The 13,238-nt window shown below is 39.8% G+C and overlaps 1 protein-coding gene across 9 annotated transcripts in view; it reads left to right on the plus strand.

Annotated features, from left to right (window-relative positions):
- The window catches only part of STRBP (spermatid perinuclear RNA binding protein), a 307,353-nt gene that overhangs the window by 214,120 nt on the left and 79,995 nt on the right, over window positions 1-13,238 (plus strand). For all 9 annotated transcript variants that reach the window (XM_033959926.1, XM_033959928.1, XM_033959924.1 and 6 more), the window contains exon 10: window positions 10,400-10,511. In XM_033959926.1, the coding sequence (XP_033815817.1) occupies window positions 10,400-10,511 (112 nt within the window). The remainder of the gene's footprint in view (window positions 1-10,399; window positions 10,512-13,238) is intronic.

Genomic DNA, 13,238 nt, shown 5'->3' on the forward strand with positions numbered 1-13,238 from the left:
ATCTAAGTCTTAATAATAATATTGTAATTTATAGCTAAAGAGACATATGATCAAGAAACTGTTTTATTTTACTTTTGTGATTATGATAAACATACCGAGGGCCTCAAAATAGTACCTGGCGGGCCACATGTGTTGAGACCCCTGCTCTAACACTAATTTCTTCAAAACCATTGATTTGTTAACCACCTTAGTTTTCAAGAGTACTAACATAATATTGGAGCAGTAAATGTTGACAAGCAACTCATCATATGCTTGCTGCTTAAGTTCTGGATGCTTGCTGCTTAAGACAGTGCATTCTTGCCATTCACAGCAGTATGGCTCCCAAAAATCTTTGCAAGCTGCAAATTTGCAAATAATGAAAGTGTGTCTATGGGAAAATAGATGTTAGGTTTCAGCCATGGATGTGATTCCCCCAAACCGCAGAAAGTGAATAATGGATCCTATAGGAAAAACAGGGTTAGGTTTCTAATGGGGCAGCACTTGACAGAAACCATATAGAACATTCAGAATGTTGTAAACATATATTTTTATTTGCAGTACTGCTTTTAGAAGTAACATGTTTCTTTCTTTTGGAGTTGTTGCTTGCAACGCATTCCCTGGAAGCTTGGTGGCCATTTTTAGAAGCGAAAAAAAGTGAAAGCAAAGAAGGCCAATTTTTAAATGCAGAGGTCTACGAATACAGTGGCATGAATAGCAGTCACAATTAGCATACCCATGGTTCTTTTGAAGAATGTTGCCTTTATAGCAGCAGGAAAAAATTTTACAGATTCACAGACTTTGTAATGAAATTGTGATAATACCATGGAGCCATTGTTCTTCCAGTTCTCAACCACTTTCTCTCTATTAGAGAGCTGATTTCCTCTTTCTTCCAGGACACACTGAAGACTGAAGGTGTCCTACAGGGTTTACTCCCCCCCCCCCCTCCCCACTGGCAAAATTTGATTATTGCAATACTAAAAGGAAAATATGAAAGAATATGACTTTGACCAATGAATATATTTATCCTTTGCCAAGGCAAGCTGTTTTGCAGTGGGATCAAAGTGTCACTACATGCATATAAATGTATTATGTCTTTGGTAAAATCATTATGTTGCCAGCCTCATTCAAACACAGAGGAAATGGAATAAAAAAATGAAATAACAGCAGAGACAGTTGGGATCAAATAAAGAGAGCTCACAGGAGTCCCATGACAAAAAACACTAGTTTATTAAGGGGTTGATTACGACTATGTTTTGGCATATACCTATGTCAAGGGTCCTATTATAAAATATAATGGATAAAATTGTACAAATGGAACACACATATATCAGAACATATGCGATAAAATCAAAACTAGATCAAAATTCAAGATCCTTAAATAAATACCAATGACCTTAATAATCAGACCCCTAGAAAAAAACCTAATTATTCAAATACCATTGACAATAGTGATGAAATATATTATTTGAGCGATTAATAAATAAATAAAATATTAATTTATAAATTTTCATAAATAATATTCAATTCTTTCTAATCATGTATAATCCATTAACTAACCAAACATAAATAACATTAATATTATTGATGAAATATCTTACTTGAATGAAAAATCTAATATAATAAAAAGGTAAGCCGCGCATGCGCACTTCCTATGTGTGCGTCCGTTTTCCGTGAGCTGCAGCTAGGAAGTGCGCATGCGCGGCTTACGGTCTGGCCTCGTGGCCAGAGTGCGTATGCGGAGGACAGATCGTGAAAGCACAGCCGGCGACTCCCCCCTCACTCACTGCCAAAACCACCACCTCCTCCTTCTCGCCGGCTCACCCGCTTTTAAATGCTGTCTTAACGCTGGCTTTGCTGTCTTCTGTCCACTGCGGCCCGCCCTCTCTGACTACTTCTTGTTTCCGCTAGGGTTGGCCGCAGTGGATAGAAGACGCCGAAGCCAGCGGCTGTAGCCGCCGATCTCCATTCCTCCGGGGGGGGGGGGGTCTGGAGGAGAGGGATCGCGGCCACTCAGCGCCCCACCGAGGAGCCCAGAAACTTTCCGCTGCCCGGGACCCGACTCATTTGCCACCCCCCCTTCCCTTCCCGCGGGCCCGACTGGCGATTTAAGCAGCGTGTGCACTGTGCAGCAGTCTTCACATGCTGCTTCAGGCCCTTCTACTGCCCTGATTTGCTCCGGACGTGCCAGAGTAAATCAGGGCAGTAGAAGGACCCGAAGCAGCGTGTGAAGACTGTTGCACACGCTGCTTGAATCGCCATGTATAGTCGGGCCCACGGGAAGGGAAGGGGGGGCCGGCAATGGACTCGGGCCTGCGTTTGTAGTCGCGACTGTGGGAAGGGAAAGGGGGTAGAGGAAACGATAATGCAGGCACAGGGAACTGGTGTGGGGGGAGGGAAATGGAAGGGGGAGGGAATGCAGCTTTGCACAGACAGAGGGAGGAAGGGAGACAGAAAGACAAGAAGAAAGACACAGGGGCAGGTGCACAGGGAACTGGTGTGGGGGGAGAAAATGCTGCTTTGGACAGACAGAGGGAGGAAGGGACACAGAAAGACAAGAAGAAAGACACAGGGGCAGGTGCGGGACAGCGGGAGTCGCATCAGGAGGGGTGCGGGATTCCGCAGAGGGAACTTTTCCAATGGGTGCAACTGGGCGGCTGTCGGGAGCCTCTGATCAGGGGCAGAGCAAGGTAAGTGTATCATAGGGATAAGAAGGAGGAGGGGGGGAGAAAAAGGAAGGGACGCCTACTACTGGACAGGGGGAGAAGGAAAGAGGTGCTGATGGACAGGGGGGTGAAGAAAAAGGAACGGAGGCCTAATGTTGGACAGGGGGAGAAGGAAGGTGCTGCTGGACAGGGGGGAGGTAAAACAAAGGGAGAAGGCCTGCTGCTGCATAAGGAGAGCTGTGAAGGGGTGGTGGTCGACACAGGGGAGGTAAAAGGAAGGGAGAATGGATAGGGGGAGCAGGCAAGGGGTGGTGATGGACAGCCAAGGAAAAAGAAAGACAGAAAGAAAGAAAGCGGCTAAGGAGAGAGAGAAAGAAATAAAGAGAGACAAACACACATATATTCTAGCACCCGTTAATGTAACGGGCTATAAGACTAGTAAGAAAATAATGTTAATTTATAGATTTTCATAAATAATATCCATTTCTTTCTAATCATGTATAATCCATTAACTAACCCAACATAAAGGAATACATTCATTCATTGCCAATGAATTTCAATGAAAAACAAAATGAAATTGATATGAGTCCAAAACCCAAAGAAAGATAAATGCTATAAATATATTCACTTAGTAGAATAAAACATATACTAAGAAATAATTTAGTCATTCATAAAGAACCTTCTCATGGAAACAAGGAAATACAATTAAGCAATTCACAATACTATATCAACAGAACATAACATCACCATGCAGTCATTGCCTTTAGGATGACCCAGTAGTGATCCAAACATGTGCCTTACTCCAGCTATACATGGATTGCAGAAATAGCTCATACTCTAAGTGAAATGTACTTCAGGTTATAAATAGATAATAGTACTTCATATATTGCTCCATCAATAATGAACGAATTAATATCTTGAACTATAACCATTAGGTCTCTTTCATCTTGTCTTAATATCCATTAAAACCCCCATAAGGTTATTGCTGCTATGCCTCTATATACATATCCGCCCCAGACATATTGCAGACAACTCAGATACCTTCAAAATCACCATTAGCCAATTCTTTTTAATATACATAGTATATTCATTTTGGCAAATCAGTATCTATTTCACCTCAGAGATTACACCATTTGACGCTCATTAACCAGACGGGATAGCAACCGATCATAATAACTAAATTTGACCGATTCCCATTTCAGGATAGTGAGAGATCTAGTTTTGTAGTATAGCTTCCTTAGTCTTACAGTTTCTAAAGCAAACCACAATATTTCTAAGCATGTTTCCCCAAGGGGCAGCCAAAATTTGATTAGCCTGCTCAATATGGATATCCAGTGTGGATCAGGGTAACAGATCTTTAGCATAATTGCTATTTACTGAGCTACTTTTTCATAGTCACCATAACCCACAGATTCTGGTATACCCCGAATCTTAAGATTAGCCCGCTTGTTTCTATTCTCCAGATCTTTGAGATTGTCATAAATGAAGACTTGCAGCGCTTGCAGATCTTTGGCGCTTGTAACGACCAAAGCCAAAGCATCTTTGTGTTCTTTTAAGTGGGCCTCCACTTGCCCATGCGAGTGCCCAGTTCTATTGCCAAGGTAGTAAAGTAATCCCGAAGTCCCACCATTTCATTGCGGAACAGAACAGTCCCTGGAGTTCATCCAAGGGATCCAGCGAGATACGATTGAAATTTTCTCCTGCGGTATGTTCCACGTCGAAACAATGAAGTAGCTACACTTCCTCCCATTCAGCGCCAGTTTGGTTACATCAGCCTGCAATGAGCCAAAGGCAAAATCTTTCATTGTTTTGCGTGCTAAAATCCACCATAAAGACTTAGGCTCATTGTGCTAGATTTCCCCAGGCATATCGGCAGTTTATGGGATTGAGCTCACCAACCATATTACGATCGTGGCATCCTCTTAGCTGGGATTAGCTATCAACAAAAGTCTTCATATCTACATTGAATTTATTGAACAACTTTTTGTCATCAGCAAATTTAATTAGCTTACTAGTTATTCCCATCTCTAGATTATTGATAAATATGTTGAAACCATCTCTAGATCATTGATAAATATGTTGAAAAGCAGCAGTTCCAGCACATACTTCTGGGGAACCCCACTATTTAATAATCACTCAAAATAACCCAAAACACTAGAATTATATCCAAATATCTCCCCCCAAAAGCTGTGAACAATCAGTGAAATCAAGATAACAGCAAAAAGCACTTTATGTTGCGTCAAAAGGAGGAAAAAGCCTCAGAACACTGTTAGGAAAGAACCCTACTCTAACTAGAGAGGGTAAATAATGTCATTGGCAAAAAACTTCCTTTGCTAGTGTTAAAGCTGATATCTTAACTGCGATTGCAACTTTCAAAATAACAGAGTTAGTGTTGTTAACAGTATGCATTCAGGAACCACTGTTAGTTGAATAATTATTTGTATTAAACAGTCCTCAAAGACAACTTATCTGCAGGTGTTTTCAGGCAAAGTCCCCGCCCCAACCAACGATGGCCAAAGTGTTTCTCCTTTCGGCTGCTTCAGAGAAAGGGAAGATAAAGCCTATAAAAACAAAAGCTAGTTAGTGGCATGTCCAAAATAAATCGGAGGACTACATAAAACAAAACAGCTGCCATAATTCCACTTACGTTTCAATGGCACGACGAGTGCTCAAGACTCCCATGCCAAAGAGGCCATCCCACATCTGACATTTGCAATTTAAACCCTTCCTACTAGTGACATCATAGCCTGTTTAACCAATCAAAACAGAGTTACTGATGACTTGCTGAACTAGCATAAACCTAACTAGCAAACCACTCTAAGCAATCATAAAAAAATAGCCAAAAATAGCACTATGGTAAACATATCGAATGGTGTGCTGGTACATATTCAGCGTGCTTGTGTTCATTCATTAAACAGTTGCTGTAAAATCTGTGAGTGCCCAAAACAGTATCAGCACATCACAAAGTGGTCAGCATATGTCATTCAGGCGTATATCAAAGAAAAAACTCTTCCAGGCATATCATAAAAACTTTTCAAATCACATAAACCATACAGATTCAGCATAATCTCAAAAATACTTATATAGAGGTTAATAATGTTTCATTCTCCTCGTAACCCTCATATCATACATCTTCATAATACTTTAAACACTAGAGCCATCAGAAGCGAACCTCCAAAGAACTGGTTTAATGGAGGTTTAATGTCGCTGGGCTTCCTCATCAGCTCCAGTGATGCTCATTAGATCTCTTATAAATTATTAAACTTTTCATTTAAAGTGCTTAGTTTTTTGTTTTTAAAGTGCCTACTATTTAGATAGATAAATAACTTGTAACTTATCTAAACAGCGCAGTAAGTGAAAAACTTCACTTTGCTGCCTTCAATGCTTTAAAAGTACCGCCGCCAACATGCACGTCTCGTGACACCAGTCACTGCTTCAAGGTGCGGTTCATTTTGCCTAATCGACTAGAAACTTGTTTAATCATGGCAGGTACGTCAGCCTTCATTCCAAAAAGAAAACTTTTCAAGTACAGTATATATCAAAACACCCAGGCATATAAAAAAAAAAAAAATGGCAACATTTAATTTTAGAATTTAATCCACTATTTACCCTTCTCCATTGAGAATATTGACCATTTAAACCTTCTCTGTTTTCAGTCTTTCAACCAGTTCTTAATCCATTAAAGGACATTACCTCCTAGCCCATGACTTTCTAATTTCCTCAGAAGTCATCATGGGGTACTTTGTGAAATGCCTTTTGAAAATCCAAATGCACAATATCAACTGGCTCACCTTTATCCACATATTCATTTACTTCTTCAAAGAAATGCAGTAGATTGGTGAGGCAATATTTCCCTTGACTAAATCCATGTTGGCTTTCTCTCATTAATCCATGTTTATGTATATGTTCTGTCATTTTATTCTTTATAATAGTCTCTACCATTTTGCCCGGCACTGACATCAGACTCACTGGTCTATAGTTTCCCGGATGAACTCTGGAACCCTTTTTAAAAATCAGTGCTATGCTGGATTTTAAAGAAAAATTACTAACAATAGCTATGCAAGTTTATTTTTCAATTCTATCAGCACCATCTGGTCCAGGCAATTTGCTACTGTTCAATTTGTCAAATTGACCCATTACATCTTCCAGTGTTACAGAGACTTGTTTGAGTTTCTCTGATTCATCAGAATTGAATACAGTTTTTGGCACTAGTAACTCCCTCACATCTTCCTTTGTGAAGACCAAAGCAAAGAATTAATTTAATCTCTCCGCTAAGGCCTTGTCTTCCCTGAGAGCCCCTTTTATCCCTCAGGTGTCTAGTGGTCCAACTGATTCTCTTCCCAGCTTCTTGCTTTTAATATACCTAAAAAAAAGTTTTTACTTTGTGTTTTTGCTTCCAATGCAATCTTCTTTTCAAAGTCTCTCTTTGCCTTATTATTAATGCCTTGCATTGACTTGCCATTCATTGTGCTGTTTACAGTTATTTTCAGTTGGATCCTTCTTCCACTTTCTGAAGGATTCTCTTTTAGCTTTAATATTTTCCTTCACCTCACTCATTAACCACACCGGCTGCCATTTGGTCTTCCTTCCTCCTTTCTTAATGCATGGAATATATCTAGTATTGGCTTCCGGGATAGTATTTTTGAATAACATCAATGCCTGATGACCTTTGCAGCTGCTTCTCTAAGTTTCATTTTTACCATTTTCCTCATGTTAAAATAGGGCTCCTTTTACAAAGGTGCGCTAGCGGTTTTAGCATGCCCTAGCTGCTACCGCCTCCTTTTAAGCAGGCGGTAATTTTTCAGGCGCGCTAATCCGGTACATGCGCTAAAAACGCTAGCGCATCTTTGTAAAAGGAGCCCATAATCTCCTTTTTAAAATTAAATGCTGTTGTATTGGATTTCTTGTGTGAATTTATTCCAAAGATTATATCAATTCTGATCATGTTTTGATCACAGTTATCAAATGGCCCCAGCATCATTACCTCCTGCACCAATTCATGTGCTCTACTAAGAACTAGGTCTAGAATTGCTTTGTCTCTTGTTAGTTCCTGAACCAGCTGCTTCATAAAGCAATCTTTAATTTCATCAAGGAATTTTTATCTCCCTAGCATGCCAGCATTTCCTGATGTTACATTTGCCCAGTCAATATTATGTAGTTGAAATCACCCACTATTATTGTGTTAACCAGTTTGTTAGCCTCCCTAATTTCTGATAACATTTCAGCATCTGTCCGTTCATTATGGCCAGGTGGACGGTAGTACACTCTTATCACTATCCTCTTCCCCTTTTCCAATGTGTTTTTGCTTCTGTGGAGTTGTCAGTCCATTCGATTCAAGGCCCTCCTTAACATATAACGCTATACCTGTACCAGTTCAATCCACTCTTTCACTGTGATATAGTTTATACCCTGATATGACAGTGTCCCATTAGTTACCTTACTTCCACTAGGTCTCAGATGTGGCTATTATATCTATCTTTTTGTTTAATGCAATATATTCTAACTCTCCCATCTTGTTTCTTAGGCTTCTGGTATTTGCATGCAGACATTTCAAACAATGTTTGTCATATCTTATCTACAATTTGCTCAGTAGTTGGCCTGGATAATTTGCAATCTTTAAAATCAGCCTACTCTGTATTTAAAGAAACCTGGCCTACTGTGGCCTGCATTGTAGTCTCACTTTTGGTATGCTCTGCATTTCCTTTTATAATGATAATCTTTTAAAGATAATAAAGACTCCTAAATTCCCACTATATAAGAAAAAGTACAAGCAATACTAATTCCTAACTAGAGGGGCCTCAGTTAAGGAGCCTACGCAAGTCATAGACTCCGACCGCACAAGTCTGCGTAGATTTCCAGCTCCTTTGCTCCAATCATCGGCAACCCTCCAGTTCCTAACCTCCACTAAAATTATGTTTTAAATTTTATTATATGTAAATTTTGAAAAAGTTTTTCTTCTAAGTTTCAGCCAAAAGTTTAATAACACTTTATAAAATCTAAATTCTTAATTCTTATTATACTATTCTTATTATACTATTCGGTTTACGATTTCAATGCACTCTTTCTTTAAAATGAGACTAAATTTTAACATCCAAGTGTACATAGTAGAACTTAAGGTTACTTAGCTCCAGACTCTATATTCACAGCAAATTGCTTCAAAACATGCCAACGTGGCCAGCGTTTCGTGGAAACTTATTAAACCCACTGCTGCAGGGCCAGTTAGTAGAGCATGCTGCTGGAATATCTCCCTACAGTGAAAGTCTCAGTAGGGAGATATTCCAGCAGCATGCTCTACTAACTGGCCCTGCAGCAGTGGGTTTAATAAGTTTCAACGAAACGCTGGCCACGTTACTGGCCCTGAAGCAGTGGGTTTAATAAGTTTCCACGAAACGCTGGCCACGTTGGCATGTTTTGAAGCAATTTGCTGTGAATATAGAGTCTGGAGCTAAGTAACCTTAAGTTCTACTATGTACACTTGGATGTTAAAATTTAGTCTCATTTTAAAGAAAGAGTGCATTGAAATCGTAAACCGAATAGTATAATAAGAATAGTATAATAAGAATTAAGAATTTAGATTTTATAAAGTGTTATTAAACTTTTGGCTGAAACTTAGAAGAAAAACTTTTTCAAAATTTACATATAATAAAATTTAAAACATAATTTTAGTGGAGGTTAGGAACTGGAGGGTTGCCGATGATTGGAGCAAAGGAGCTGGAAATCTACGCAGACTTGTGCGGTCGGAGTCTATGACTTGCGTAGGCTCCTTAACTGAGGCCCCTCTAGTTAGGAATTAGTATTGCTTGTACTTTTTCTTATATAGTGGGAATTTAGGAGTCTTTATTATTGTTATTTTTCCACTACGGGATTTATAATATAGTGTGTTTAAATCTTTTAAAGATACCTTGTTCTAAATACTCTTTTGAGCAACTGTCAGCAAAGGATTTTTGTTGTGATGAACGAAGTTCTCGTTGAGATATATATTTAACCAACTTCATACAAAGGTAGACCGAATGCCCCCAAATCAACTTATGATGTGTGATGCCACAGGTAGCCAGAACAAGATCAGAACGTTCATTTTTCATAACTTTTTTCTTTGATGAAAGTAGATGTAGCTGCTTGATTTTGTTGGTTTTCTTTGTGTTGTTTTTTTTGTTTTTTTTTTTTTTTTGCTGTAGAGGTACATGAAGTAGAAGAATAGCTTAACTGTTAGAGCAGTGAGCTGAAAATCAGATAACCCAGTTCAGATATCAGTGCGGCTCCTTCTGATCTTAGACAAGTCACTTGGCCCTCAAATGTCTCAGTAGAAATTTAGATTGTGAGCCCAATAGGAATAGGAAAATACCTAGTATAACACACTGAGCTACTAAAAAAGGTGTGAGCCGAATCCAGAATACCTTTTGTCTGACTATCTTTTCAATGCAAGCTCAAAAATTTTCAGAAATACATTTTAATTTTTGTCAACAATTTTAGATTAGAAAATAACTCTTCTTGATAATTATTGATAGAATGGGCAATGAAAACAATCATTTTTAGCTAACATATGCTACTGCTTTCCATTGGGCACTTTAACTTAATTTATTATGGGTATACCACTTAGCCAGTTTAAGGTGGCTTATAAAACCTAATTGTTGGTAAATAAAGCTTTTATATCCATAAAAAACATGCTTTATAATATGTATTCTGCAAGTATGTGTACAATGAATTGGGTCTGCAATTTTACTAATATTACTGTATTTTCCTTCTATTTCTTAATATAGCATGCACTGCGATTATTAGCATTTGGTCAGATATACAAAGTGCTTGAGATGGACCCACTCCCCTCAAATAAACCTTTTCAAAAGTATTCCTGGTTGGGTACAGATAGAGAAGGTGAGTAAGATTCTTATATTTAGGATAGGTGATGGTTTTTCATGTAACAGCATTTAATTAAATTAAATATTAGATATGCAGTTTAGTAACATTTGGGCCCTGATTCTGCAAAGCGCGTCTAAAGTTAGGCACCGTTTAGATGTTCAAGATAGGGTCCTTTGTAGAATCGCGCTCGGCGGCGTTCAGCACTGTTTAGACAGCTAACTTTTTAGGCGTCCTTTAGAAAATCAGGTTTTAGGTGAAAGTTAGAGGTCCAAACAATGTCCTTAATGTTATAATATTTTATTATTATGGCATTATCAGAATGGTAATTTTATGGTTGTTTTTCATTATAATTGTGATACTGGGAGTTGGATCTGTTTAATGGTTTTATTTGTTTCTCTTCCATCAGAGAGAGTGACTGGGATTTGAACCAGCAACATTAGGATAGAAGGCTGTAGGTTTAACCAGTGTGTTACAAAATGAGCTAGCAAGTTGCACAGCAATTGTAAAACTAGGTCCTATAGGCATTGTAAAGGAGGTCTATTTTTGAGTATAGTTTGGGCTTCAGATAGATCTGAGGAACTTAGGCACGATTTGGACGTTCTTAATGTGATCTACTAAATAGCTCTCTGGGTTTTTATTTTTGTTTTATTAAGCTCAAAATACATTTAATAAAGAACCACGTAAACAGGGCACATCAAAACAGATATATTGCATACAAAACCTTCAATTTTTGTGGACAAACAGCAATGCTATTTGCTAATTAGAGGAAAAGATCCATTAACTGAAGCACAGCACATGAAAAACACAGCTTTAGGTTTCTTGCTAAAAAGCTACCCTTTTTTTCTGTATAAACAGTGCTCTAATTAGCTCATTCTTGAAAGCAAAGAAAGCACATGAAAAAATATATAGATTGCATACATAACTTCATTTGCAAAAGCTTAAAAACAGAAAAAATCTAATCTAATCTTCTATTTGTGTGTTGCACATATCTATTCAGATACAGACCTTAGCATGGCTTCTACTTCATTGCAAATGAAGGTGTGCAGCTGCACAGTGCTGACCTCATTGTGAGATCATTAAGGTACGCCTGCAAGGTAGAATGCCACAATTAAAATGTGCTGGGATTTGAACTTATAACCTCTGGAAGATGGGAACAGGTCTTTTACCCTTTGAGCCGCAGCAGCTTCCGCTAATATCTTTCTTCCTCACATATGATATGATAGCTTAGGGATCTACTAAGCTGTGATCTTCTCAGGTATTTTCACTTTCACATGGCTAGGATCACTAAGCTCTCATGATAGGAACCTCCACAACCAAAAGGAAGCAGCTGTAGCTCACCAGAAAAAGCCATGTGCTCATCTTCCAGAAGTCATGGGTTCAAATCCCAGCACATATTTTAAGTTCCGTCCATAAAACTCAGGTCTATCTGAAGCCCAAACTAAGCTCAAAAGTAGACCTGGTTTTCATTCGCCTACAATATAGGCATGATATGGATGCCCTAGGTCGTTCAGTGTTATGTAAATGAATCAAAGGACGTCTGTGTTGAAGCCTCGCCCAAACCATGCCCAGGCCTATTGAGTTAGACACAAGTTTTCTTGATAGGCATCCATAAAATTATGGACGCGTCTACAACTGACGTCTCCATCCTTTGGATGTCTAAGTGTCAATTAATGCTTGTTAAGGCTCTTAAATTGCTCATTATACACTTAGTTTGGATGCCTAAGTCCCACTCAGTGTTAGGCGTGATTTAGGTGCCCTTTATAGAATTATTAGTTCCAAAATCCAAAAGATGTACTTTATATCTTCCTTTTCTTAGAGGCAGAAAATTCACTCTATCCGCAAAAACACCTCCAGAAATTTCTAATTAAACAAGGAGGAGACCGCGGCGTTAGAGCAGCAACTTCAGCCGGTGCAGGAGTTAGCAGGCACCGGCGAAGAGAGCGCAGGAGGAGGCGGACAGAGAGGGAGAACCGGAGCAGAAGAGAGCAGCGTGGGGTAGCGGCAAGAGGGAGCTCCGCCCACCCCCAACGCGTCATCACCAGCGCGCCCAGACTCCCCCTTACAAGGAGGGGAGCCAACGGCGCACAGCCGTTCGGCGCGCGGCGAAGGCGAGCGGAAAAGGCGCTCGCCTTAGCAAGAGCGCTTTTGCGAAGGAGCCTTAGGAAGGAGCCAGGAAGCTAGGCTGACAAACAGAGAACCCCAAAACATAAGTTACAATCTTGTTGATTTTTATTTCTTTACCTAGCCACACAACACACACTTAGAACAAGCAGCCGCAGAGAACTCAGCAGCTCACAGAGACCAGGCAGTCGCAGAAACTCAGAAGCACCTGCACAATTCGCAAGAAACAGGAGGACAGCTAACAGGAGGTCAGGACACGCACAGCTGGCTGGGCAAAAGCACAGACAACTCAGAAGGGGAACCAGATATGATCGGCCACGGAAGACAGAAGATGAGCTTTCCAGTCTTCTGCACCGGTTGCAATATGTATGACTACCTTCCCTCGGGGACTAGGGCATATGTTTGCAGTCGATGCAAGAAGCTGGAAAGCCTGAAACAGCAAGTCTGGCTGCTGGAAGGAACTGTGATAGAACTAGAAGAACTCCTCGCCATGAAAGAAGAAAACTGCAAGCAGGAGAAGTTGCTAGGGGAAGCGAAGTGATCGAGGAATTGGAGAGATTCATCGAGGAAGCCCACCAGCAGCATGTGGAGGTCCCAACAACAACCATGAAAGAGGGTCCA

This window comes from Geotrypetes seraphini, chromosome 10, assembly GCF_902459505.1.
Source record: "Geotrypetes seraphini chromosome 10, aGeoSer1.1, whole genome shotgun sequence".
NCBI classification, from domain to species: Eukaryota; Metazoa; Chordata; class Amphibia; order Gymnophiona; family Dermophiidae; genus Geotrypetes; species Geotrypetes seraphini.